This window comes from Brassica napus, chromosome C5 (assembly GCF_020379485.1).
Source record: "Brassica napus cultivar Da-Ae chromosome C5, Da-Ae, whole genome shotgun sequence".
NCBI classification, from domain to species: domain Eukaryota; kingdom Viridiplantae; phylum Streptophyta; class Magnoliopsida; order Brassicales; family Brassicaceae; genus Brassica; species Brassica napus.
In genome coordinates, this window is record NC_063448.1 from 39,546,023 (window position 1) to 39,572,473 (window position 26,451).

At 35.2% G+C, this 26,451-nt stretch overlaps 3 protein-coding genes, 2 long non-coding RNA genes and 1 pseudogene across 7 annotated transcripts; 1 reads left to right on the forward strand and 5 right to left on the reverse strand.

Moving 5' to 3' along the window:
* Positions 1-3,016: 3,016 nt before the first annotated feature.
* Positions 3,017-4,995, reverse strand: LOC106389681 (cysteine-rich repeat secretory protein 38). The gene is made up of 2 exons (XM_013830003.3): positions 4,610-4,995; positions 3,017-3,680 (listed from the first exon to the last, which is right to left on the reverse strand). The coding sequence occupies exons 1-2, from the start codon at positions 4,943-4,945 to the stop codon at positions 3,249-3,251; spliced, it is 768 nt and encodes a 255-aa protein (XP_013685457.1). The 5' UTR covers positions 4,946-4,995; the 3' UTR covers positions 3,017-3,248.
* Positions 4,996-8,530: 3,535 nt separating this feature from the next.
* On the reverse strand, positions 8,531-10,840 carry LOC125587250. The gene is made up of 3 exons (XM_048757469.1): positions 10,778-10,840; positions 9,549-10,682; positions 8,531-9,391 (listed from the first exon to the last, which is right to left on the reverse strand). The coding sequence occupies exons 1-3, from the start codon at positions 10,838-10,840 to the stop codon at positions 8,531-8,533; spliced, it is 2,058 nt and encodes a 685-aa protein (XP_048613426.1).
* A 5,106-nt stretch (positions 10,841-15,946) lies between these two features.
* Positions 15,947-17,643, reverse strand: LOC125587614. The gene is made up of 2 exons (XR_007323860.1): positions 16,429-17,643; positions 15,947-16,359 (listed from the first exon to the last, which is right to left on the reverse strand). It is a non-coding gene; the product is annotated as an uncharacterized LOC125587614 (long non-coding RNA).
* A 3,144-nt stretch (positions 17,644-20,787) lies between these two features.
* On the reverse strand, positions 20,788-21,951 carry LOC106389682 (putative cysteine-rich repeat secretory protein 17). Its single transcript, XM_013830004.3, has 2 exons — positions 21,437-21,951; positions 20,788-21,301 (listed from the first exon to the last, which is right to left on the reverse strand). The coding sequence occupies exons 1-2, from the start codon at positions 21,752-21,754 to the stop codon at positions 20,846-20,848; spliced, it is 774 nt and encodes a 257-aa protein (XP_013685458.2). The 5' UTR covers positions 21,755-21,951; the 3' UTR covers positions 20,788-20,845.
* A 167-nt stretch (positions 21,952-22,118) lies between these two features.
* Positions 22,119-23,144, forward strand: LOC111210308. 3 transcript variants are annotated; one of them, XR_002661633.2, is made up of 4 exons: positions 22,119-22,207; positions 22,324-22,384; positions 22,489-22,611; positions 22,816-23,144. It is a non-coding gene; the product is annotated as an uncharacterized LOC111210308 (long non-coding RNA). The 3 variants fall into 3 exon arrangements; XR_002661634.2 differs by having other exon boundaries at positions 22,133-22,250; XR_002661632.1 differs by lacking the exon at positions 22,119-22,207 and having other exon boundaries at positions 22,257-22,384.
* A 217-nt stretch (positions 23,145-23,361) lies between these two features.
* On the reverse strand, positions 23,362-24,648 carry LOC106384597 (annotated as a pseudogene).
* Positions 24,649-26,451: the final 1,803 nt, after the last annotated feature.

Genomic DNA, 26,451 nt, shown 5'->3' on the forward strand with positions numbered 1-26,451 from the left:
CCTTGTTAGATTAGATAAACATCTGATCAGTTGGTAGCTAGGGATTTTTTTTACCTCTTTATAAAACAACACTATTTATCTATTTTTGCAGCAGAGCTCTCACGTTAACAGTTACAGTGGTTAATATCGTTTATAACCTTAATGATAAAATATATAAATTAGTTAAAAATAAAAAAACGAATAAAATTTATTTTGATTAGATAATTTATTAAAATTAATAATAATACGAATTATCGAAAATCTAAAAATATAGTTTATTTAAAAAAGATAGTCCATATATAGATTTTGTTGCTATCCAAAAATATCTTTTAATAAAAAAATAAAAATTCGAAAACCCGAAAAAACATAACTAAATATTTATCAAGTAAAATTCTTAATTTATATAACTGAAAACGAATATTGAGTGGTTTTTAATATTTATTTATTAATAATGAATATAGTGATTTTCAAAAAAATGTATAATACATAATAATTTTCAAATGAAAACATAAATAATAATTTATCGTTATAGTTTATCCAAATATTAATAATTAATTATATTATATTTAAGTCCATTGATAAGGATTTTTTACAATCCTATGTCAAAATAGTATAGTTGAGTGTCAATTCAATTCTAAGTGATCATGATATAAAGAGAATACAAATGAATGCTTAATCTAAGTGCAATCACTGATGTAAACAAGTGACAAGTACTAACAAGACTATGCAAAACTTAAACTTTCAATCAATGAGAGAAGGTAGGACTCATGGGATTAGGCATTTGACTTCAAGTGACTAAGATCCAATCTAGAGTGGCAAGCTATCAATCAATAAGTTTCCGTAAGTCCAGACAACAATACTAAACAAGTTCTTGTCAAGATAAATGCTCATTTGTTTTCATTAATCAAACATCAAATGTCTTTGGCTTAATTAACTCAAGCAATCATTAAGAACAAGTCTACTAATTATCTAAGCTTCCCTAAAATCAAATGTCTTTGGTTAAGCAAGCAAAGAGCAAGGTTGAGTTGGTTCAAACATTTCATCAAACACCTTCCGGTGTGAAAGGTCTAAAGCTCTAGTTTATATAGATCAAGTCTAAACTAGCATTAAGAACATTTCACAAGAAATGAAATAGATAGATCTAGCACTAAACACTCTAGATCTTCACTTAATCACTCTAATTAACTTTACGTATGAATTCAAAAGGTAACTACTCACTAATAGACATGATAAACCCAAAAACCAATAGTGATTGAAGGTTAATCATGATTAGTGATCAAGATAATCCAATAAACACAAGAAATAAAGATAAAAAGAAGCTAAAGATTGAATCTTTCACCAAAATAAGTTTGTGTTTAGAGAGAAAACATGATAAGTCCCAAAATTAGGTCTAAAGGGTATTTATAGAAGTCTAAAAACGAGTTGGGTCAACCCAACAAACCTGGGTCGACCCAATAAAAAGTAGTTTTCCCCGCCTGTAGCGACTTGGTCTCCCCACTACAAGCTGGTCGCTAGCGATGTTTCTTCTCTTCAGGATCTGTAGCGACATCTCTATTTCGCTACGGTGGTCGCTACCAAAGCTCGGGTGGTGTCCTAGCAACGTTGGCTTGTAGTTATGCTCATGTCGCTACAAATACTTAGTCATTTTTTGGTGTTTGGTTGTTCTTCTCATAGCGACCAGGTGGGGTTGCTACGCATGTCGCTACCAAATCTCGGGTGGCATCTTAGCGATTTGATGAAGTCACTACAGCTACGTCGCTACGGTACTTTGCACCAGAAAGTGATCTACGCTCCAAACATCTCTCTTTTGGCCCAAAAACATCTCAAATGCCTCCAAAGTCACCAACAAGCATCTCCAATACCTAATATAGACATATGCAATGCAATGCAACCTAAATGTATTCTAAATGCATCGAAATGATCAATAAGAGAACTAAAATGAAGCTTAAAACCATGTAAATACACATGATATCATCCGTATGCGCGGGTGAAACATGATGTAAAAGAGTCACGTTTTATAATATAATCTCAGAGCTTTTCAAGTTCACCTTGCTTGTTTATCGGCCATTAAAGTTGGATATCAAATCATACTTCTAACTATAAACAAATACTAGATTTTGACCCGCACGTCCTTGCGGATATTTTTTCATTTTATAAATGTATTTGATATTATTACAAATATTTTAAATATATAATTTTGATTTGAATATTATATATTGTATATCTCTAAATATTATTGTTTATTCTTATTTGGTATTATTAATATATAGTGATTTGTTTGATACATTTTACTTTGTTATAATTTTTATTACTTACGAATATATTTTCGAGTTAGGTACAATAAAATAACAATCTGAAATAATCAAATAGAGAATCTCCTCCAAAATATATTTTTTATTTAATTAATAAATTTGAATATAATACATTTTTAAATTTTATTTATTTATTTATATTATAGAAAATATATGCGTTTAAGATAATTTATATTTAGATAGTTTACGAATTATAACTCATTCTAGTGATGAGTGATAATTTATTTAAAAGATTTTTTTTAAAAAATATGTTAATTTACCTATTCAATATAATTTTGTCATATTTAATTCATAAATCACTTTTATTTTTATATAATACAGAACATAATTATAAAATTTATCGAATTTTTGTTTTCTTGTTTTAAAACAAAATTTAATTAACACTGATTTATAATAATATTATATTACTAATTACAAAATTAATTAATGTATTATTTTATAAAAAATATTTAAATTTTAATAAGATTTGTTAGATTTTTTCTCAACAGATTTTGTTATAATTTAAAAATAAAATAAAATATAATTGGTTTACTATTAATGTTTATAATCAAATATGTCGTATTAACTAATTGTTTAAATGATCTTACTATAACTTGTTAATTGTAGATAAATATAGTATTCTAAATTAAAAATAGCTATATATAAGCCAAAATATGTAATTGAACATGTCAGCATGTACTCACTTCTAAAGTCCATGGACTTTTGCGGATTGAAGGCTGCAATCATTACATAAAAATAGCTATATATAAGCCAAAATATGTAACTTTACATGATTATTATTAATAAGGGGACCAAACAAACCACAACCAAAGAACTCGCAAAGAAGACCTTAAATTTTGTTGACTCAACACTTTATTCAAACAGCAAGCACACAATACATGTCTATACATATCCCACTGACACCATTATAATTAAGGACCATGTCTGCCTCTGGACCACTTTTAATTTGGACCTCTATCAAGCAGTCTTAACAAAAGGGTAAATTTCATACCGAAAGTTACAACTGCCACCCACAACTCTCCCTCCTTCTTTACCGTCGCAGCAGTTAGGAAGCTCCCCGATAATCCCATCCAAACATGCCTTGCAACTGTCACTCCTCAAGTCTCTCGTACACTGCACTAATCCGTACAGCTTCTTCTCCCCGAGACTCTTTTCCCCTGTGGCAAACAGCTTCTGGTTGCCTCCAGCAGTTGCTTTTTTCGTCAGCTCAGTTAAAAGAGCTTTGGTCTGCGTGTTGAACGATGCTGGATTGCTCACGTTGTTGACGTTGTACAGATAGAACCTGTTCTCGTAATCAATCTTTCCGAAGAAATTGGTCGATGAATACTTGACTAGACAGTTGTCGTACCATATTATTCCTGCCTTGTTATTCGGACATCTCTTACGTAGCTGTCAAATAACACCAACATCAGGAAATATACACAAACTCGATCGTATAATACTCTTTCTATTCCAACTCTAAAATACCTTTGTCTATTACTTCTTTTGTCACACACAAAGTGTAGTTTATAGCTATTATTTTTTGTTGAAAAGAAAGTCTTACATTTTCAAAACTCAATTATATTTTCTCTCTTATTCAAAGCTAATAAAATTCAAGTTATATCACAATTCAGTTAATAGTATATAATACCCCTTCTGCATCGAGTAATAAAAGTTCTTTTAAAAGTTTGTTAGTGTTCAAAAAATTTTAATTCAAGGAAACTGTAACAACCCGTCCCGTGGATCTCATGCTAATTCTGCAGAGCACCGACCCTAACCCTTCACCTGTAAGTTTTAAGCTCTCCTCAGGTAGGCTATTGATACGTTTGGCATTCTTCAAACCAAAAACCTCATTTTTTAACAACATTATCACAGGACAAGTTGTCACCAATTGATGTAACATTCCGATTTCTGGTATATGTGGAAAGAATTAAGATAATTGATTTGACTACCTATATCACCAAAGTTGACTTACCTTTTCCGTCACACATCCATTTGAAACCCCAAGGTTAATCGTGTTTGGGCTGCAGTAGTGAAAGAATGGGTAACCTACCAGGAAGTGATTTGTGATACCGTGTAAGTAAAGCCAAAACACGGAGAAAGGTCATGTGGTGACTGCAGGATCAGTAAACAATGATTTCGAGTATTTCGGACGTGGTGGTCCATTAGCCATGGGCGGGCGGGGCGTTACAAAAAGATTTTAAAGATTTGATATATTTGTTATTAAGGTACGATTCTTTTGTACTTAAATGATCACCTCTCCAAATATGTGTTTCTATACGCTTCTGAGAATTATCGACAAAATATATATGTATTTGAATACAGTATTATAATATTACCTCTGGAATGGCCGTTGCCAGACAGGTTCGGCAGTCAGAAGGAGAGGCATCGCCGCGGCATAGGCCCAAACCATTGACGTTGTCAGGTTTGTTGCCAGTCGAGAGAGCGGCAAACCCGTTTGATGGAACACTGTAAGAGAGACGAGGAAAGAGACTGTTGAGATTTGACTCGTATGGACTCCTCGAAGTGAAGTTCCCTTCAATGTCAGAACACTTGTGGTAGAGGAACGCATTGTCCTGACTTTGGGACAAAACGCTGTGTATAGAGAGAAGTTGTATGGCCAAGGCCAATAGAGGGAGTGAAACGATGCGTTTAAACGAGGAGGATGAAGACATTGTTTAGAAATGATTATAGGTTTTTTTGGGTAGGAGTAATGTTGAGGTTCAGGTGGATTATATAGTGCTGCTGAATGATCGTCGGTTTTGGGTGGTCTTTAAGTTAATTATTTAATAATATTATTAGAAGAGTAGTTGAAGCGTTCATTTTTGTGCGATTTGGATTTGGGCATATTCAAAGCTTGAGAATGGATGTTTCTTTTCAACCAAAAAAGTCAATTTAGGTGATTTGGCTTCATCAGAGTCTAGAATAAAATAAAAATGTGACGGTGATGAAAAAGGGAGTTGACGCTTGGTATTGCGGCCACGAGTGGGTCGATGAACATTCAAAACTTTGACTAAGAGTAACTCTTAATACGTCCGGTGCCAACCTAAATTGATGACATACGATATAATGATGTTGAGGATTAGTATTGTCGACTCTCTAGAAACGAATTTTTATAGGAACATAAAGTTGGTTTCTAGAATGTCAACAATACACATATATATACTAGGGCAAGCCCGTGCTTCGCGCAGGATATTATATATTTTGTTTTAGACATTAATTTGAAATATTTTATCATAACTGTTTTGTTGTTTCATCATTCTTTTTAATTTAAAATATTTGATGTTACAATATTCAATTTCTAGTTTCGTTGCGATTAACTAATTTTCTGTAATTCGCTCTTTGAAAGGGCTTTTTGAGGATATATTTCTTTATGCGGTATAGATCTTTTGATATGTTTGTTGTATTTTAGATTATTTATTTTTATTTTAACTTTAATATTTTTATTGTCAGATTTTTTCACTGGGTCTCTTTTTCATACTATGCAAATAGTATATTATATTTAATTTTCATAGATAGGTTTGAGGTTTATTGGAAATCATGTTGTAGCATTTTGAAAAAAAATACATTTTTAGATATAAAAACTTTAGTCTCTTGATTATATTATAGATTTTTTTTTCATATTTTTTTTTTATATTCTTTGTTTTTGTTATATTTATTTTATTTGCTATATTTATTATATTCTATTTTACTATTTGTTTGATTATGTGTAAATTATTTGTTGTACTTTTCAGTATATTATTAGTTTCTTTAACCTAAGTTTAATGATTGAAATAAAGGTTGACAAAAAACACTCTTTTAATTTTGGTTGATTTTATTTTGATAAAAATGAAGAGGTAATACATTAATGCATTCTCTTAATTTGTACTTTTATAAATTTTTCTTAATATTTTTATTAATTATAAATTTATATATATATATATATATATATATATATCTCATTAAATTGTAACTTTTCAATTTGTTTTATATTTTATATTTTCTTTTTTTCTTTTATATTGTTTTTAAACTTCTATTTAATTATGTATTAACTTTTAATGTTGGTGTTCTATCGAATTTTCAATTCATCTAAGTTTAAATTTTATGACAAAGAAAAACTTCAAATAGATTCATTAATTTTTTGTGGCTTAAATTTGATGAAATTGTAAAATCAATATCCAAATAGATTTTTCTTATTTTCTTACGAATTTTTTCTTTTAAATCTTTAAATTATTGTATTTTAAATTATACAATGTACATTTATTATATTATTACTTTTGACTAAAATTTTCACCAGGTTAGAAAAACAACATAACATATGAATTGAAAAATTTCATGAAATTCTAAATCTCTTAAAGCCTAATTCATTTCTTTAAAGTTTAGGATTTTTGTAACGGTTTAAAACAAAGGTGAAAAATACAACAGAGAGAGAACTTTAGGAAAAAAATATGGTCATATGGTTCAAATTTCAACTGTCAAGAAACATAAAATATAATTTAGATTCATCTATAACTTATGGGTTTATGTAATTTGCAACTACAACTAACATTATAAACGTGAAGATGTAAAAATGCTAACATTACAAAATCCACATCTGTTTATTAGAGTAGCAAAATCATCTATAATTCTAATAGTAAAAGATCTAGGGCATGAAAGAAACTCTAAAGAAACTGCTTCTTCTTCTTGTTCCTGCCCACATCACAAAATCAAACAAAAAACATCTCAACATGTATATAATTGAAACGTCTGGATAGTGAAGACATATACCAGAGTTTATTGAAACATGACAACAGCCACACCACCACCAACAACATTGATTTAAAGGTCACAATCTGTCATTCACGCCTTACTATACCTTAGAGAAAATTACTCTATATATCTTATAGAGGCACTTCTAAGTAAAACATCATCAGCCTAAACCCAAAGAGTTCTTCGAAATGGTTGAATCTGAAGCAGCATTTTCAAGAGGATTAAGGTTCGATGACCTGTTCTTGACCATCGATCATGAACTCTTAATTAAGATGCATACCTGGTGAAGTCGTGCTTGGTGGTTGGTGTTTGGGAGATTTTGGTAAGTGCAGCAGATCGTGTTCTTTATGGGGTGGCTCGGGTCTTCTTAGGCCCGGTTCTGGTGCAAAGAGGATGAAGAGACGGTAACAGGAAGTCTCTCCGGTGAACTCTTTAGCTCTTTACCATCTGAGTAACCGGTACGTTTTTCATCCCGGCAGAGCTTCTTTGGAAGAGGAGAGAGAGGATCTCCAAGGATACATTCGAAACTCATACTTGTTTCAGAGTTTCTAAGAAACGTGAACGGAAAGATTAAAATGGTTTCAAACTTTCTCCTTCAAAAGATGTTAAACAAAACTCTGAATAGAAAAGCTTGATAATGAGGATTTAACAGGCCAAAAAAGTTTAAATAATTATGAACGCAAGCTTCAAAACATAACAATCTTTGAATCCAGTAGAGCATATCCACTCCCATGAGCTTGCCACCGCGTCTGAAACCTGAGCAACCGCCTTGAACAGTGGAGGAGAAGCGTCCGAACTTCAAATCAGAAAAGAAGATTGATTAATTGGCCATTTCAAAAAAAAAAGACTAGATTTACTTTGGTGTTTTGACGGACTGAGTGGATGATGCTCTAGTGAAGGATGATAACCTTTATATAGGTGTAGATACACGCATTCAATATGTTAGATCGTGCTTCACGTCAGTCTTTGGAGTTAAGAAGATGATAAAGTCGATGGATCCGTAACTCTGAGCGTTTCAACTGATTAGAAGAGGAAATGGAACGACGCAAATGAAGATAAACGGATAGATTATTCATGGCGATTTGAGTCAGTAAATACCTCGAAACTCCATTGATTTCGTCTGAGAACGGAGAAGAAAGCTTTTGGTGTCGGAGACTGAAGAATATGACAAACCCTAGAAGCGGCGTGTTGTTCATGAAGATTACACGGGCCTCTGATATTGGGCTCACCTATGTAACCAAAGCAAAAAAAATGAAACACAGGAGCCCAGTGTCACATTAATGAAACGCAGTGTTTAGGAAAACGGACACGTGTCGTGCTCTCAGCCTCCGAGTTTATGACATGGAATCCCATGTGGCATGTCTAAGAAGAGAGAAAACTGTATAGATATATATAGATAGATAGATATATAGATGTATTTTTTTATCAACATATATATATATATGTATTATCAAATGCATAAAAGTATTTTAATTCATTTATTTGGTCATTTTTTTTTTGAACGAACAAGTGATTATCATTAAGAAAAAGAGTTACTCCCCACGGGGAGGGTTTACGAGGGAAAACAGAGCAGATTTAGCAAGAGAGTCTGCTTTAACATTGTTTAAACGTGGAATAAAACCAAATGAGATAACTTCGAACCTGCAACTTAAAACCCTAATATCAAACAGTAAGCTATGCAGCTCAATTGTTGAAGAGGACGAGTTAAGAAGGTTGACGAGGGATTTCGAATCAGAGAAAACATTCAACCGAAAGAATCCGTAAGCGACTGCGTCAAGTAGAGCAGCCTTTACCGCAAGGGCTTCAGCAACCAGGGGTGAAGCGACATGGGAGCGGTTTGAAGATCGGTGTTCAACACAGACACCATTGGGGTCGTGAAAGACCCAGCCTTGTCCACTGTTTCTTGAGTTGGGGTCCCAGGCTCCATCTGTGAAGCAAGCATATCCAGTAGAGGGTTGCTGCGGTAGAGTAGGCCGGTTGCGTGGAGAGCAAGTCTTAACAGGGGCTTGAGAGGCTTCTTCCCAGGACCTAGCATCTTTCAAAACTTTCAGAGTTATCTCTGCTTCAGACCAAGACTTGTTGTCGAAGACAAGTTGGTTCCTGTTCTTCCAGAGATGCCAAAGAACCCAGAGGGCGACCGGAGTGGAGGCCAGGCCGGTAGGTGGGAGGTTGGTCATTGTAGTGCAACAGAGTAGAAGCTCAGAGATGGAGAGGTCGGAGCTAGGGTCTGGTTTGTTCAGGGCCGGAATAAGATCCCATACATGGGCAGAGAAAGTACATGTCAAGAGTAGGTGGATAGGAGTCTCAACCTCTCCACATCGTTTGCATCTAGGATCGACTTGTATGCCTCTTGTTAGGAGAGCAGAGCCAACTGGAAGCGCCGCACTTTTGATCTTCCAAAGAAAGGACCTTAGCTTTGGAGAAGTCTTAAGGTTCCAAATGGTTTTTTTACAGGGGAAGGGATCAATGTTGTGGGGGGTAAGAAGTGATTCTGGAGAGGGCGTAGCCTGACTTCGAAGTGTAAGAACCTGATTTTTCAAACATCCATACCAAGTCGTCCTCCTTGTTCAGGGAACTAGGGATGAGTTGTAGGATGAGATCCTCATATAGAGGCAAGTGTTGGCGGATAGCTTGAATGTTCCATTCTTTTGAGTGTTGGAGAATAAGTTCATGGACTCGCATGTTCCGGTTGTGGAGGGTTGGAGGCCCCATTGGAATAGACGGAGAGAGGTTTGACAGCCACGGGTCCTCCCACACTTTCACAGACGCTCCATTGCCTATTGTCCATCCGAGACCTGTCAAGAGAAGGTCACGGCCCCAGAGAATCCCTCTCCATCCGTGGGAGCCTGAGGTCGAGCTTGAAGCCCTAAGGAAGGGATTAGAGTGGCAATATTTCCCTAACAGGGTCTGGCCAAGGAGAGAATTTGGATCCTGCACAAGGCGCCAAGCAATTTTTGCTAGAAGGGCCTGGTTAAAACACTCAATATCTCTAAATCCAAGACCTCCAAGGTTTTTTGGGAGAGTAAGCTTAGACCAAGCTACCCAACACATTTTTCTCTTTTCCGGGTTAGCATCCCACCAAAAACGAGTAAGTAAAGATTGTATTTGCTTACAAAGGGAGGCTGGGAGCATGAAGCATGACATAGCGTAGGCGGGTATAGCGGAGAGAATCGATTGGAGGAGAACTTGCTTTCCCGCGCCAGATAAGAACCTTGTGGTCCAGCTGATAACTCTTTGTCTAATCCGATCTAAGATGGAGTTAAAAATGTCCCGCTTTCTTCTACCAAAGTGCTCGGGCAGCCCGAGATACTTTCCGATACCTCCCTCCTTCTCTATTGTTAGTTGGCGCTTAACTCGAAGCTTTGTGTGGGAAGACGTCTTGGAGGAGAAAGTGATAGCGGACTTAGTGGCATTTATGCATTGGCCTGACGCTTTCTCATATTTGTTGAGGAGAGACACTAGTTGCGCGCAGCTTTGGGCGTCCGATCTCATGAAGAACATAGTGTCGTCGGCGAAAAGTAGGTGGTTTATTGCAGGGCTGTTTCGTGCCACTTTAACTCCAGTCAGCAAGCCCCGATTTTGTGCCTTGGTGCAGTGTCCCGAGAGAACCTCCGTACACAGAATAAAGAGGTACGGGGAGAGCGGATCACCTTGCCGGAGACCTCGGGAAGGTGAAACACGACCCTGGGGAGCCCCGTTCACCAGGAAAGAATATGACACATCACACACATCATGGTCCAAGAAATCCAAGTCTCGTGAAAAGCCAATCTTCTAAGTACCGCTTCGACAAAGGACCATTCGATTCTATCATAGGCCTTACTCATGTCAGTTTTCACCGCCATGGAGCATCGTACCTTAGCCTTTGATGTCTTGAGATAATGGAGGATCTCGTGAGTAATAAGGACGTTGTCTCCAATCGCCCGTTTAGGCACGAACGCAGATTAGTGTGGCGCGATGATGTGTGGCAGAAACGGCTGAAGACGCTTCGTCATTATCTTAGCAATGATCTTGTAGTGGGTGGTGCAAAGCGCAATCGGGCGGTAGTCAGCCACCTTCCTCGGGCAGGTGATTTTTGGGATAAGCCGAATATGGGTTTCGTTCTGCCTATGGTGGAGGTACCCTGTCTCAAAAAATTCCCGGATGTCCCGGTAAATATCCCCGCCAATGATATCCCAATAGGAGTGGTAGAAGCCAGCGGAAACTCCGTCAGGGCCCGGAGCTTTATCAGCATGAATGGCGAGGACAGCAGCCTTGACCTCGTCTCTGTCCGGGAGAGCGATGAGATCAGAGTTCATCGCTGACGTGATGCAGGGAGAGAGAGCTTCTTCAACGGTTTCGATGCAGTCAGCGCCCGAGGTTGTGAAGATAGACTGGTAGTACTTTGAGATAGTTGCCACTATGTCTTCTTCAGTCTCATAGATAGCGCCATGTTCATCTTCAAGGATAGAGAAGGCATTGATTTGTCTTCTGCATCTGGTAATGGCATGAAAGAAAGACGAGTTGCGATCCCCACTTTGTAGCCATTGGATGCGACTACGCTGCTTCCAGTATTCTTCTTCCTCGCGGTATGCCTTTTCAAACTTGGATGTAGTCGAGGCAATTAGATCAGTATCCGGGGAAGGGGCAGAGAGTGCTTCTTCGAGAATGAGTTGAGCCGCTCTGATAATTTCATTGCTTTTCTCATTTTGTGCCTTCGTCCACTCAATGATCTTGGCTCTAATCCTGCTAGTTTTAGATATGATTGATTCCTGCTGGGGATGAGGCCAATGATTTTTTACCAGCTCTCTGACTTCTGACTTTGAGCGCAGTCTCCTGTCGAACCGGAAGGAGCCCTTTTTTAGGCTTTTAGACTGGTCAAACAAGGTGAGGAGAGGACGGTGGTCCGAACCCTCAAAGCGTAGATAGACGCTCCGACCAGATGGAAACTTCTCAGACCATGAGCAATTGGACATAGCGCGATCAAGGCGGGATTGGATGAAGTACTGATAGCACATACCTCTCCAAGAGAGGTGGTTTCCCGCATGTGGAAGGTCCCAAAGGCCCATTTGTGACACAAAGCTACGGAAAGCCAGGAAGGAGCCTTCCCAGTGGAGAGGTCCGCCTAGTTTCTCGGTGTTGTCAAGCAGGTCGTTGAAGTCGCCGGTAACGAGCCAAGCATCGTTACGGTTCTTGCCGAGTTCCATAAGTTTGTTCCAGAATGCTGGGCGATCTTCCATCTTTGGAGCTCCGTAGATAAATGATGCAAAGAAGGAGGCCTTTTTGGCTTGAATGTGGGTATCAATGATATTACACGATGAATATAGAATCTCCACATTAATATCCTCTTTCCAAGATAACATCAGCCCACCACTAACACCAGTGGGGGGGGGGGGACAGAGAAGTGATGCTTATACAACGAGTTTTGGTACAAACGGAGAACTTTTTCATCAGTGTTTTTAGTCTCCATTAGAAACAAGATGTCGGGAGAGAAACGCGAGCGAATCTCTTTGAGGCGCTGGACTGTCAGGGTGTTTCCAATCCCTTGGCAGTTCCAGCTCAAACAGGCTAAGGAAGAGATCCTTGAGGTGACTGAAAATCCGTCACGTTACGAGTGCAGGTTGGAAAAACTCTAGAACCCGGGACTGCTTTAGACGAGGGGCCTGTCTTTTTTCCAACAGCTTGCATAATGAGCTTTCTCCTTGGCGAGTTATGGGTTTTTGTGATTCTTCTTTTTTTAATAGCAACCCCCTGAGTGGAACTTCTAGTGATCTTTGTGTAAGGGGGAGTTGACATTTGACGCTTTCCTGACAGTTTTGTTGCTGCAATTCTACTAGATCTCTACACGGTAGAGGCAATGGGTAGAGCATCAGAAGGACTGGACTCAGCTGGTACAGAGCCTAGTCTGAAAGACACATGACGTCTATCTTCACTCAGCGTTCTGATGGGAGAGGCAGGGGCCTGCTGAGCCTTTGAGCTCGAAGCTCCTGTCTTGTCGACAAAAGGAGCATCAGTCATAGTGTCTTCAAAGTAATGAAGTTCTACATCTTGGAGATTTGCTGAGCCTGAGTTATTATCCTCACGCTGAGGTACTACAATCCCATTGGAGGGCAAAGACAGCCGATGGAGAGCTGATTGACGTTCATTGGAAACATTTAAGCTCCCAGCGGGGGATATTCTTTCCAGAGCAGAACGTCGTTCTTTGGAGTTATGAGTGCTCGAGGATTTATATAAAGCCATATAAACTTGATAAACTAAGAATGTGTATATACTATATAGTAAACAACCTCTATCCATAAATAGTTTTGTTTCGTGATTTCTCCATTGGTCTAATTTTTTTTTTGAACACAAACATAACTTGATTAAAAGCTCAGACCCCCTAGGAGGAAAGAGATGAAGTAGCAGTATATAATGTAGTTTTTGCAAGCTGATCAGCTGCTGAATTTGACAATCTTGGAACAAATTTAAAAGAAACAGAGATGAAAAGTACAGATAGTTGATCGATGTCCTGGATGATTCCGTAGAAGTTAGCCGGAGGAGCCTTCGAAGTGATTGCTGCTAAGAGCGATTGAATCTGTGTTGAAACAGATTCTGGAGTAGTCTCGTGCGTAAGCTGTGAGGAGAGCCCATCGAAGAGCCAGTGCTTCCGCAACTAGCGGTGAGGCGATATTTTGTTCCAGCCGAGAAGCTTGGTGATCTGTACCACCCGCTTTGTTCTTGAAAATACATTTGAACCATGCCATGTTGTTTTCGTGTCTCCATGCCGCGTCTGAGAAACATGTAATTAGATCCTCCAGGTCGGGAGTGATCAATGAACTGCTCGAGCGATATGTCTGAGTCCGAATGGGAGTAGTCGGTTGGGCCATATTCCACTCTCTTACGCTCCATATTGCTTTCGATATGGTATCTTCCAGTGTGATATGTCTCCCTTCGAAAATTAACTGGTTTCTTGCTATCCAAATATACCAACAGACACACGAAAACATATCTGAAATAACCCCATTCGAGGGGAGACAAGTAGCTACCTTTCCCATCTTGAGAGCCTCAATGACGTCAATGCAGTTTCATGAATCGAATTGCGTCTTAAATAGAGATGAAGACCACACTCTTTTAGCAAATTCGCAATGCAACAAGATATGTGAGACTGTTTCCAGTTCTCTGCACCGTAAGCACGTCATGTTCTGCATGAGGCCTCGCTGTTGTAGATTAGCTCCGGTGGGGAGCGCCCCCTGTGTTTCTTTCCAAAGAAAGAGTTGTATCTTCGGCGATACTCTTCCGAACCAAAGAAGATTCTTCCAGTTTGGTGTTGGTTCTGCATTTGGAAGTTGCTGGTTGTGTTCTACTGCCGTATAGTATCCAGAGCGTGTGGAGTAGACTCCAGATCGTGCTCCCAGCCATGCTACCCCATCTAACCCGCCTGTCAGGCTTTGTTTGAGAAGAGTAATCTCGTCGAAATTTTATTTATTGATATTAATAAATAGGTTAAAATGATTTCAACGCTACAATTTTAAAATTGGAATCCAGAAGATCCCTAAACTATCACAAACAAATGTTTGTGCAACAAAGTACTAAGTGAAAGAGCCTATTTACATACGACTACAGAATCAATAAACATTTGTTTATATGAATGTCAAATTTATTTAACATAGGCTGAGAGTCGAAGAATTGTAACAGACTAACCAAATTTACAACCAAATTCTAACGGACAGGAGGAAGGAGTTAGGGGGGAGGGGAGGGGATTAGACAGTAAAAATGGCTCATTTGTTTTCAGTAGTTGACAAAATAAGTACTTGAACTCCTACCGTGCCAAAATATACTGCAACTAAACATAAATTTAAAATTTATGACAAATATGTCAACGTTAATTCTGATTTTAAGTTAAACTTTGTTAATTATATCTTTAACGGTGATAACTACTCCTTCCGTTCCTGAAAGTAGGATTTTTTAGAATTATTTTTTGTTCCAAAATGATAGACTTTCTATAATTTTAAGGTATTTTTAGTAGTTAATGTTGAAAAGTTGTATATTTTTAAGAAACATTAATTGAAAATATTTGAATTGGTTGAATACTATTGGTTGATATTTATTGGAAAATGTTTAGTAAAATAAATAATAAATTCAATTGTAAACATTTAGTATATTATTAATATGCGTGGATATTCTAGAAAATATTTTTTTCGGGAACGGAGGAAGTATGATACTTGGTTGGCAGATGTGTCAACTTAATCTTTAAACGGGACCAAACAAAAATGGGATTGGAATGGGCAAAAGTTGATAATGGGCCATTAGTCAAACGTCACGTTTGTCTCCTTTGTACAACATGTACACAAATTTGATCAGCCTATCAGAATATATAATGACAAAATGTCCATGTCAGCAATTCTTACTACGCTCTCAAATCTTAATCAACGTTTAGAAGAAGGTCAATGAGAAGGGATTTAAGAGTTAGATGAAAAAGATTTGTTGGAGCGGACTCTACGGATCCACGAAGCCCAGTGATATTCTTGAAGATGTATAATGTATCAGTTCGTTTGTGAAGTACTACGTAAAATAATACATGCGTATGTTATGAAAATGAGTTGGGTTAGAGTTCGTATGATGAGTTGGGTTAGGTTTGTTAAACTTGAAAAAGAGGTAATATATTTACAGAAAAGTTTACATTAACAATAAATGATATTACCTATAAAAAAAAGAGTTATTCCTTAAGAGAAAAAAAAATTGTAAATTGCAGCAAGTTCTCGTTATGTATATAAGCATGATGTGCTTTTATGAATAAAGGTGTATCTGCAAAATAAGAAAATTGAGAAATATTTGTTTGTTGATTGTGTGATGAAACTTTTGGTGTCACTATTTTGTGTTAGGTGCTTGTGTAGTTGTTGACGTACTTCCAGAATGTTGAAAATTGAAATCTAGATTTAGGGAGAGTTTAGCTTGAGATTAGGTGATCATGATTAATCAAAATCTAGAAAAGATTGGTGTAAACGCTTTATTGTTCTAGTAAATTCAAAAAGAAAAACTTATGTGTTGTTTATTTTCTGCACTTTATTACTCTAACCTTACTTCACTTATAATTCTCACGAAAACCAATGAGCTGGGCACACATGCAGACTTCAACCTCATCGATAACAACGAACTTAGTACTTAAACTAACGATTGATGAGATCAAAAATCTTCGCGTTTGAAGAATGCAAGGTGTGACCGGAGCTCGGATTGGAGAGTGTCAAAGGGAATGGATGTACAGAGCTCTTAGATGTAGAACCAGGAGTTGAAACCAGAAAGGAAGAGGGAGGGCTTTAATCATAGTCGATAGAGGATGTGAGTCTTAAGGATCAGAGAAGAAGTCTGAGGCAGATCTCCGCGCTGATGACGGCCAAGGCGACCATATCTGAAAACTTCAAAAACTTTCGATCTTCTAATCTTCATCTAATTTACTGTAATTCTTAAGAAATCATACCTTTGTTCTTCAGTGATCGGGTTACACATTGTTCTTCGCGATTTTATAACTGCTGAAATTAATATACGTTTTGGTAAATTTCATTCCAATAACATTTCCTTTTATTCAAATTTTGCATCTGCTGTTTGCTATTAGTGTAGTCCCCATTGAGTTTTCGATGCAGATTGCTTAAACGAGGAAATACATTGCTTTCTTATAAGTTGGAATAGCTGGAATCAGTTTCAATCAATGAAACTGTCATCAAAAACCCGTGATTAGTGATTACTGATTCTATTACAATCACATGATTCATACTTTCACGTTCATCTTATTAGCTCTGCGATGAATTTTCTTTTGTTGTTTATAAACGTGAAAAAGAAATGAAGAGCTGTTACTGGGAAAAGTACTCATGAAATTCAATTAAGTTTTGTACTTTTATAATATATTTTGTTCGGTGGTATGAAAGTTGCGGCGTGACGTATAAGTAATGTCGTCCGTATATTCAATTCACAAGAACAAGAATATGATGTGAATTGCGATGTGGTTATTTTTGTATGGATGTATTAAATGCCTTTGTATCATTTACAACACACTACTTCCGTTACTAAAAGATCCATATTTTAGAAAAAAAATTTGTTTCAAAAAGATACATATTTTATATTTTCAATGTAATTTATGTCGACTAATGATGAGAAATTGTGAAATTCAAGAACATTAATTGCATTTCATAAAATCTTATTGGTTTAAAAATATAAGAAATATAAAATTACAAAAAACTATGCATTTATAGCTAAGTTTTAATATATTTTATTAAAAAATATGAAAATTCTAAAACATGGATCTTTTAGGAACGGAGGGAATATATCTTAATATGAAATAAAATTGAAAACATATGAGAAAAGAATCTAGCTAAAAAAACACGTAGAATTTTTAATATAAAATAAAACTGATTAAACCATATAAGAAATAGAATGATTGATCTCTATCAAAGAAATGGGAGAGATGACATTGTTGAAGCCTAAAGCAACAAAATAGGTATGCTGTATGCATTCTTTTATTCAAACATTATTTTGTTGTTTTATTCTTTAAACATTCATTAGAAAGAGTAGCACCTGATGTAACATAAAACTAGGATAAGATCTGCGCCTTGCGCATAGTGATTTTATTTGTATATATTATCGATAGTTTCTTTTATATATTTGATCATTTTATTTATATATAAAAAATATTTTTTGTTGTTATTATATAATTTCTTTCCTATGGATCGGATCAATTTTTATTAAAAATAATGGAACAAAACTATAATTAATACATCATGGGTTGATCGGATTGGACATTAAACAAATTATAACATAAAAACCTTATTTTTTCCATCGAACACATTCTTAAAAAAAGTGAACAATATTGTTTTCACAGTTGTATTATTTTGACTTTTATCCTCAATATGGTTTTGAAAGCTTTCAAATCAACCATCGAATTGATACATGTCATTTTAATGTTTTTAGTCGTATATTTAAGGAAAACTTACATTTTTGTAATTTAAAGTCGTTTTAAAAAATTCAAAATATAACATATAAGAAAAAATCTAACATATAACAAAAATATAACATATAAGGTGTCCTCATTTTTTATTTTAAAGTCGTTTTAAAAATAAAATATAACATATAAGGTTTCCTCATTTTTGTAATTTAAAATCATTTTAAAAAATTCAAAATATAACATATAAGAAAAAAATAATTTTTTATTATATGGTTAATGTGATTGTTTATTTTTTTAATAATATAAAATTAAACAAAATGAAGAAGGATGCAAAAATTGTTATCAAATATTTATTATTCATAATCATTAATTGCCATATATATGTAAATCATATTAGGTAATTTCGTAGCTTTTATTTAAGGAAAGAATACACACTTCTTATATTTTAGGTTAATATAATGTTCTCTAGTGGACATTAAACAAATTATGACATAAAAACCTTATTTTTTCCCTCGAACACATTCTTGAAAAAATGAACAGTATTGTTTTCACAGTTGAATTATTTTGACTTTTATTTTACATATGGTTTTGAAAGCTTTCAAATCAACCATCGAATTGATACATGTCATTTTAATGTTTTTAGTCGTATATTTAAGGAAAACTTACATTTTTGTAATTTAAAGTCGTTTTAAAAAATTCAAAATATAACATATAAGAAAAAATCTAACATATAACAAAAATATAACATATAAGGTGTCCTCATTTTTTATTTTAAAGTCGTTTTAAAAATAAAATATAACATATAAGGTTTCCTCATTTTTGTAACTTAAAATCATTTTAAAAAATTCAAAATATAACATATAAGAAAAAAATAATTTTTTATTATATGGTTAATGTGATTGTTTATTTTTTTAATAATATAAAATTAAACAAAATGAAGAAGGATGCAAAAATTGTTATCAAATATTTATTATTCATAATCATTAATTGCCATATATATGTAAATCATATTAGGTAATTTCGTAGCTTTTATTTAAGGAAAGAATACACACTTCTTATATTTTAGGTTAATATAATGTTCTCTAATGGACATTAAACAAATTATGACATAAAAACCTTATTTTTTCCCTCTAACACATTCTTGAAAAAATGAACAGTATTGTTTTCACAGTTGAATTATTTTGACTTTTATTTTACATATGGTTTTGAAACCTTTCAAATCAACCATCGAACTGATACATGTCATTTTAATGTTTTTAGTCGTATACTTAAGGAAAACTTACATTTTTGTAATTTAAAGTCATTTAAAAAAAATTCAAAATATAACATATAAGAAAATTCTAACATATAAGAAAAATATAACATATAAGTTGTCCTCATTTTTGTATTTTAAAGCCGTTTTAAAAAAAAATATATAACATATAAGGTTTCCTCATTTTTGTAATTTAAAGTCGTTTTAAAAAATTCAAAATATACTATATAAGAAAAAAATCTAATTTTTTTATTATATGGTTAATGTGATTGTTTAATTTTTTTTTAATAATATAAATTTAAACAAAAATGAAGAAGGATGCAAAAATTGTTATCAAATATTTATTATTCATAATCATTAATTGTTATATATATGTAAATCATATTAGGTAATTCCGTAGCTTTTATTTAAGGAAAGAATACACACTTCATATATTTTAGGTTAATATAATGTTCTCTAGTGTTATATAATTATGGAATAATGTGACACCATTAGATTAAACTATACTTTATACTAGATTAAGACCCTCGTCTTGCGCGGGATAAACATTATATATAAAAATTATTTTATGTATTATATGTTCTTACATATTATGAAATAATAAATATATATTGAATAATTAAAAGTCAGTAACTATTACATATATAATTAAATTGGTGCAAACATATAAATCAATTTTATTATTCCAGACAATTTTTTTAAAAAATTTGATAGGATAAGTAATTAAATTTAAATGATATTAACATACATAGTATATTTTTAATATTAATGTCTATTAAATGATGCTTTCTACTCATATGTTTTTTTGATCATGTGCATCTTTAATAGCAAAAACTTTAAATTACTGATAACAAAATTTTTATTGTGGGATTAATAATTTAATTTATAATTTAAAAACAATTATCAATGTTAGTTCAAAACTTTTATCAAAAAAAATTATTCAAAGTAAATTTTGAAATTAAAATATTTATTTATTCAATATGGTTTATAGTTTAATTTAGAATGATATATATACATATATATTTTAAATCTTAATGATTAATTAAATTAGACTTTTATTTATATGATTTTGTAATCTTTTGTATTTTGTCATAACAAAAATTTTAAACAATGGATCGCAAAATTTGAATGTGAGACTTTTAACAGTTTTAGTAATTTTAAGTCGTTTTTTAAAATTCAAAATATAACATACACAGAAAAATCTAAATTTTTATAATATGGTTATTGTGATTTTTTAAATTATTTTAATAGTTTAAAATTAAACAAATTTGATAGAAGATACATTATTTTTTATCAGATCTTTATTATTCAAAATCATTAATTGTCATATATACTTTAGGCACATTAGGCAATTCCGTAATCTTTATTTAAGGAAATAATAAATGACATTAATAATGAATTTATGGTTAGTTTAATAAAAATCTTATTATATAATTAGATGGACCAACATATTTCTCTAATTATTCTAAGAATCATTCTAGTGATGACACGTGGCTACAAAAAGAAGTTGTAATGTTTCACAAATAATATATAGGGGATTGGATGCTTTAGAATTCTTTGAAATGTAATTTAGAAGGCATTTAGAGTACCACATAGGATTTGAGGTTTTTTTTAATTAATACAAAATTAAGATTCTAATTTTTCAAATGCTTCCAGGGGATTTTGACTGAGAAATTCAAACCAATAGTATAACATTTATTTAGCTCATTAAATATTTAGGACCGGCTTAGAAATAAAAGGATAAAACTCAAACCTAAAAGTACAGGTCCCACCCACAAATCTCGCTCCTCTTGTATCACTCAAGCAATCTTGAAAACGCACGCTATTAAAAACCAAACACTCCTTACAAGCTCTTAGTGATAAGTCATATGTACACTGCACCATTCCATACATCTTATCACCCTTGTACAACGTCTCCCCCGCAGAGAACATTGTGTACGTATCTTTACCTTTAGTGGTGGTAGCTAAAGTCGTCAGATTGTCCATGAGAGTTTTCCAAGTCCTTGTAAAAGCGCTCTTATCTCCTCCCAACTTCTTTGCATTGGACATACAAAAGTTATTGTCGTAATCGATCTTCCCAATAGCATCTGTAGTAGTAATGGCGAGAAGACATTGGTCATACCAAATTATCATGCCCTTATACCACGGACATTTCCTGCGAAGCTGTAATATACTTTTAAATATCGACGCCACAATCAGTAAAGAGATTGCACGAGACCAAATAACATAAAATCAATTGTTATTTTTCTCTTATGTAAAATTTTTAATAAAAGGGATAACTAATCAATAAGACATTACCTTAGCGAGGGCGGTGGCAAAGCAGTCGTGGCACTTGGTCCCGTAGGAATCGGCGCGGCACTGGAGGATAGCGTTATCATTATTCATACCGAACAGGTAGAAACCTCTGTAACTGCCACTGTAGAACATTTTGATGATATTATTTAAATGTCTCTCGTATTCACTTCCCGGCTTGTATTTTCCTTCACTAACCAAGCATTTGTGGTTGAGATACTCATTGGTCGTGTTTAAGGGCAATTCGCTGCTTATAAGGAGTAGTTGTATGGCTAAGAAATTGATCAAAATGAGGCGTTTTAGTACAGACGATGAAAAGTACATTGTTTTGGATTATTTTTCTCAAAGGGGTTTTTTCATAGATGATTCGTTGGGATTGATGTTTATGTAAGAGACTCAGAGGGATTTGGATACTGAACAGATTTATGCTGTTTATATATATGGTTTATTGTTTTAGAGTGCCTTTTTACAAAATTTGTTTGAAAAGTGCAGTTTGTGGAATACAATGTTTACACTTGGTAAGGAGAAGAGAGAAGAGTTGAAGGTTGAGAATTATTTGCGGCGACAAGAGGGCCGACGAAAATGTAAAAGTTCAGATGTGTGACCTAAGTCACACGATTCGTATTGCCAACCTCAAATGAAGGAATTCATATCTTAATTTTATTATGACCATATTCTTGCTTTTTTTAGGTAACATTGTATGGCCAAATAGGAACCAAAATGAGGCATTTTGATAGATGACCAACAGTACATGGTTTTGTATTTTTCTGAAAGGAGGTGTCTTTCTTTGGATATGATTTATTGAGACTGTGATGTTAATGTACGAGACATAGAAGGATGTGGATATTGTTTTTTTTTTTTTTAATTGTGAGTTGGTGTTATATGAATTGCAGATTCTTGATTTCTTGGAATTGTCTTTAACATCTGTCGATGCCAAGATGGGAAGATCTACAGGTATTACGTATGTTTTTCTCTGGATTTTGTTATGTTTAAGTCAGAAATAGCTTGCTCCTTGGATTTCGTCTCAGTCAGTGAGCTCAATGCCAAGCTATTGACAGGTACAGTGGACGAGAGGATGGAATTGGATATCTTGGTTTGTAGGAATTTGATCGAAGATGCGTTAGAACGAATCAATGATATTGTTCCTTCCAGGGATCCACCGTGTCCATTTGTTATGGAAGGTACACAAAGTCTCAACTTTTGCTTAAACCAAAATGTTTGGTTTATTGAACTGCAGATTCTTGATTCAAATCCTAGTGTCTTTGATACGAAAATCAAATAGTGAATTGGGCGTATACCTACAACATTCATCTGCTTTTTTTTTTTGGGAAAGTGTGTAATGAGTTTATGTTCCAATAAGCTGAACATTTTAAACTCCTCTTCAGGTGGTTATATCACAGATGACAATACTATGGATCCTGAACTCATGTCTTTGCCGTTGGAAAGACGAGGATAAAATTTTCTGGAGGATGGATCACAAAGGCGAGAGAAATATACTCGACATCCATGTAGGTATCTAGATACCTACGGTGTCGACCTGAAATGAAGGCATTGTTCCTCGATCACGTAGCTATATAGTTACGAGATTCTAACTTTCACGTATCACTGTCATCGCATTAGCTCTTTGCGAATTCTTTTTTTTTTTTGTTTTTGTTATTTATAAACGTGGAAAAGAAAGAAAGAGCTGTTATAAGTAAAAGTCCTCTTATGAATATCAATTAAATTTCAATCACATGATTCCTTCGGTGTCGTCCTAAAATGACTGCTCTATATATAAGAGAAATGGGAGAGAAGACATTTATTCAACAAGCATAAAGCAACAAGATAGGAGAGTATAATTATCTTATTCAGTTATTATTTTGTTGTTTTATTCTTTAAACCTTCATTAAAAAGTATCTCTTGATGTTACATAAACTTTTTGACTGAAAACATTCAAACCAAAAAGTTTAATATATATTTAGCTCTTTAAATCCTACCCACAAATCTCGCTCCTGGTTTATCATTCTAGCAATCTTGAAAATGTATGCTATTAAACACTATACACTCCTGACAAGCGTGTGGGGATAAGTCTCTTGTACACTATACCATTCCATACAGTGTATCACCACCCTTGAACCGCGTCTCTCCCACATAGAAAAATGCTGTTGGCTCAGTGTAATTAACATAACTGGTGGCTAAAGTCGTCAGATTGTCCATGAGAGTATTCCAAACACTTGTAAACGTGAACTTATCTCCCAACTTCTTCACGTTGACATACAAAAATTATTGTCGTAATTAATTTTCCCAAAAATATCGTAGGAAGTAATCTCGGGAAGACATTGGTCTTACCATATTATCCTACTCTTGTACCGCAGACATATCCGACAAAGCCGTATTATATACATTTCAAATATCGACCGCCCGCCGAATGAACAACAAGATCTTACGAGACTAATTAACATATAATCAGTAGTTTTTTTTTTGTCTTATAATGTAATAAAAAACTTTGCTCAGATTTATAAAAAAAAAATTAAAAATCTAATCAATAATATTGATGTGACATTACCGCAGCAAGGGCGGTGGCAAAGCAGTCGTGGCAGTGCGGCACTTGGGTCCGTACGTAGGAGTCGCAGCGGCACTGGAGGAGAGCGGATAAAGTAAACCGCCGAACAGGGTGAAACCTTGATTAACGATACTGTCAACATAGAACATTCTGATGGTAGTTATTAAAAGTTCCTCGTACTTACTTCCCGGCTTGTATTTCCTTGACTAACCAAGCATTTCTGGTTAAGATATGCATTGGTCGTGTTTAAAGACAATTCACTGCTTATAAGGAGAAGTTGTATGGCCAAGACATGGATCAAAGGAGGCGTTTTAATACAGACGATGAAGAGTACATTGTTCTGGATAATTTTTCTCAAAGTGGGATTTTTCTAGATGATTAGTTGGGACTGATGTTTGTATTTATGGTTTATTGTTTTTGTTTACCCAATACGAAATTTGTTAGAAAAGGTCAGTTTGTAGAAAACGATGAATAGCTGCCAGACAAGATCAACGAAACTCATATCTGCCTCATCCCGAAGATACAAAGTCCGTAGACGGTAGCAGAATACAGGCCCATCGCCCTATGCAATGTCTACTACAAGATCATCTCCAAGATCTTGATCAAGAGACTGCAGCCACCGTTATCGAGCATCATCTCGGAGAATCAGTTCACTTTTGTCCTGGGCCGAGCAATATCGGACAATGTCCTCATCACTCATGAAATCCTTCACTATCTCAAGACATCCAAGGCAGAGAAAAGAGTATCTATGGCGGTTAAAACCAATATGAGCAAAGCCTATGATAGGCTCGAATGGGACTTCATCAAATTGGTATTTCAACGCCTCGGCTTTCACCCGAAGTGGATCAACTGGATTATGCAGTGTGTCTCTACTGTTACTTATTCCTTCCTCATTAACGGCTCACCTAAAGGAAGAGTCACACCGAGTAGAGGTGTCCGTCAAGGAGACCCTCTCTCACCATACATCTTCATTTTGTGTAGTGAGGTTCTCTTGGGTCTATGTAACAAAGCACAAGAGGAAGGAACCCTTAAATGGGTCCATGTAGCACTAGGGTGTCCTCGTCTCAACCATCTTCTCTTCGCCGATGACACAATGTTTTTCCTTAGAGCAAGCAAGGAAAGTGGCGAGGCCCTATGCCGGTTACTGAAGCGCTATGAGGAGACTTCCGGACAGTCAATCAACACTGCTAAATCTTCGATTAATTTTTATAGACACGCCCGGTAGCTCTGAAAACGGCTGTCAAAGATGCTCTTTCGATCCAGAAAGATGGAGGTATCGGCAAATACCTCGGGCTTCCAGAGCTGTTCGGTAGGAAGAAGCGAGATCTTTTCTCATCTATTGTGGACCGAATAAAGCAAAAGGCATGCGGCTGGTCAAACAGGTTCTTATCAACTGCCGGAAAGATGACTATGCTCACAAGTGTGTTATCTCCCATTCCGTCACATGCCATAACTTGTTTCCAACTTCCGATATCTCTGTGTAAGAGAATTCAATCAGCGTTAACACGATTCTGGTGGGACAAAAACATAGGAGACAAGAAGATGGATTGGATTGCTTGGTCTAAGCGGGTGCAACCTAAAGAAAGTGGAGGATTAAACTTCAGAGACATACAGAGTTTTAATGAAGCTTTCCTCGCAAAACTGAGTTGGAGACTCATCAACCACCCCGAAAGTTTACTTGGCAGAGTTCTTCTTGGAAAATATTGCAACTCTAAAAGTTTCTTAGAATGTTCAGATAAACTGCTATTTAACATGGGTGGCGGGGGATTTTAATTGGACGCGATATCATCGTCAACTCTGCAGGCTGGGAAGTAGGCAATGGCTACAGCATCAACATCTGGGAAAAAACATGGCTCAGTTGCTCTACACAGCTGAGACCTATGGGACCACCACCGAGAGAATTCTCACAACTCACAGTGTCGGACCTCATGCTCCCAGACCGAAATGAATGGGATATTGACATGATCCAGCGAGTGCTTTCTTTCGAGGAACAGAGAATCCTAGCCATTAAGCCAAGTTTAACCGGGGCTCGGGAAAAACTCTCGTGGCTGAGCACAGATACAGGGGATTATTCTACAAAAACCGGCTACCAGCAGTTCTTTCCTCTCGAAGCGCAGAGGATGCAGTGAGCACGGATGACGCCTCTTTTGACTGGAAGAAGAGTGTTTGGAAGCTTCAAACAACACCGAAGATCAAGCTGTTCATCTGGAAAGCGCTTCATGGGGCGTTACCTGTGGGCGAAGCTCTCAAAGCCCGGGGAATCAACACCAATGGACAATGCAAACGATATAATATGCCTGAATCTATTGATCATCTGTTTTTTCATTGCGCCTTTGCTAGACAGGTATGGGAAACAGCCCATGTCTCCCCAAGCATTGAATACAGTGGATCCATAGATTTAAGGAGCAACTGGAGTAGCTTCTGCTCAAGAAAGAATTTGCCACCAACTGGAGTTTTTACATGAGTTTTGGCCCCTTGG

Coding starts and splice junctions, on each gene's coding strand:
- LOC106389681 (XM_013830003.3), bottom strand. CDS start 4,945: ATGTCTTCATCCTCCTCGTTTAAACGCATCGTTTCACTCCCTCTATTG. Junction 3,681..4,609: donor TGGCAACGGCCATTCCAGAG/GTAATATTATAA, acceptor GTTATTTGACAG/CTACGTAAGAGATGTCCGAA.
- LOC125587250 (XM_048757469.1), bottom strand. CDS start 10,840: ATGGCGGTGAAAACTGACATGAGTAAGGCCTATGATAGAATCGAATGG. Junction 10,683..10,777: donor AATGGTCCTTTGTCGAAGCG/GTACTTAGAAGA, acceptor GGGGCTCCCCAG/GGTCGTGTTTCACCTTCCCG. Junction 9,392..9,548: donor TGAACAAGGAGGACGACTTG/GTATGGATGTTT, acceptor TTTCTTTGGAAG/ATCAAAAGTGCGGCGCTTCC.
- LOC106389682 (XM_013830004.3), bottom strand. CDS start 21,754: ATGTACTTTTCATCGTCTGTACTAAAACGCCTCATTTTGATCAATTTC. Junction 21,302..21,436: donor TTGCCACCGCCCTCGCTAAG/GTAATGTCTTAT, acceptor AGTATATTACAG/CTTCGCAGGAAATGTCCGTG.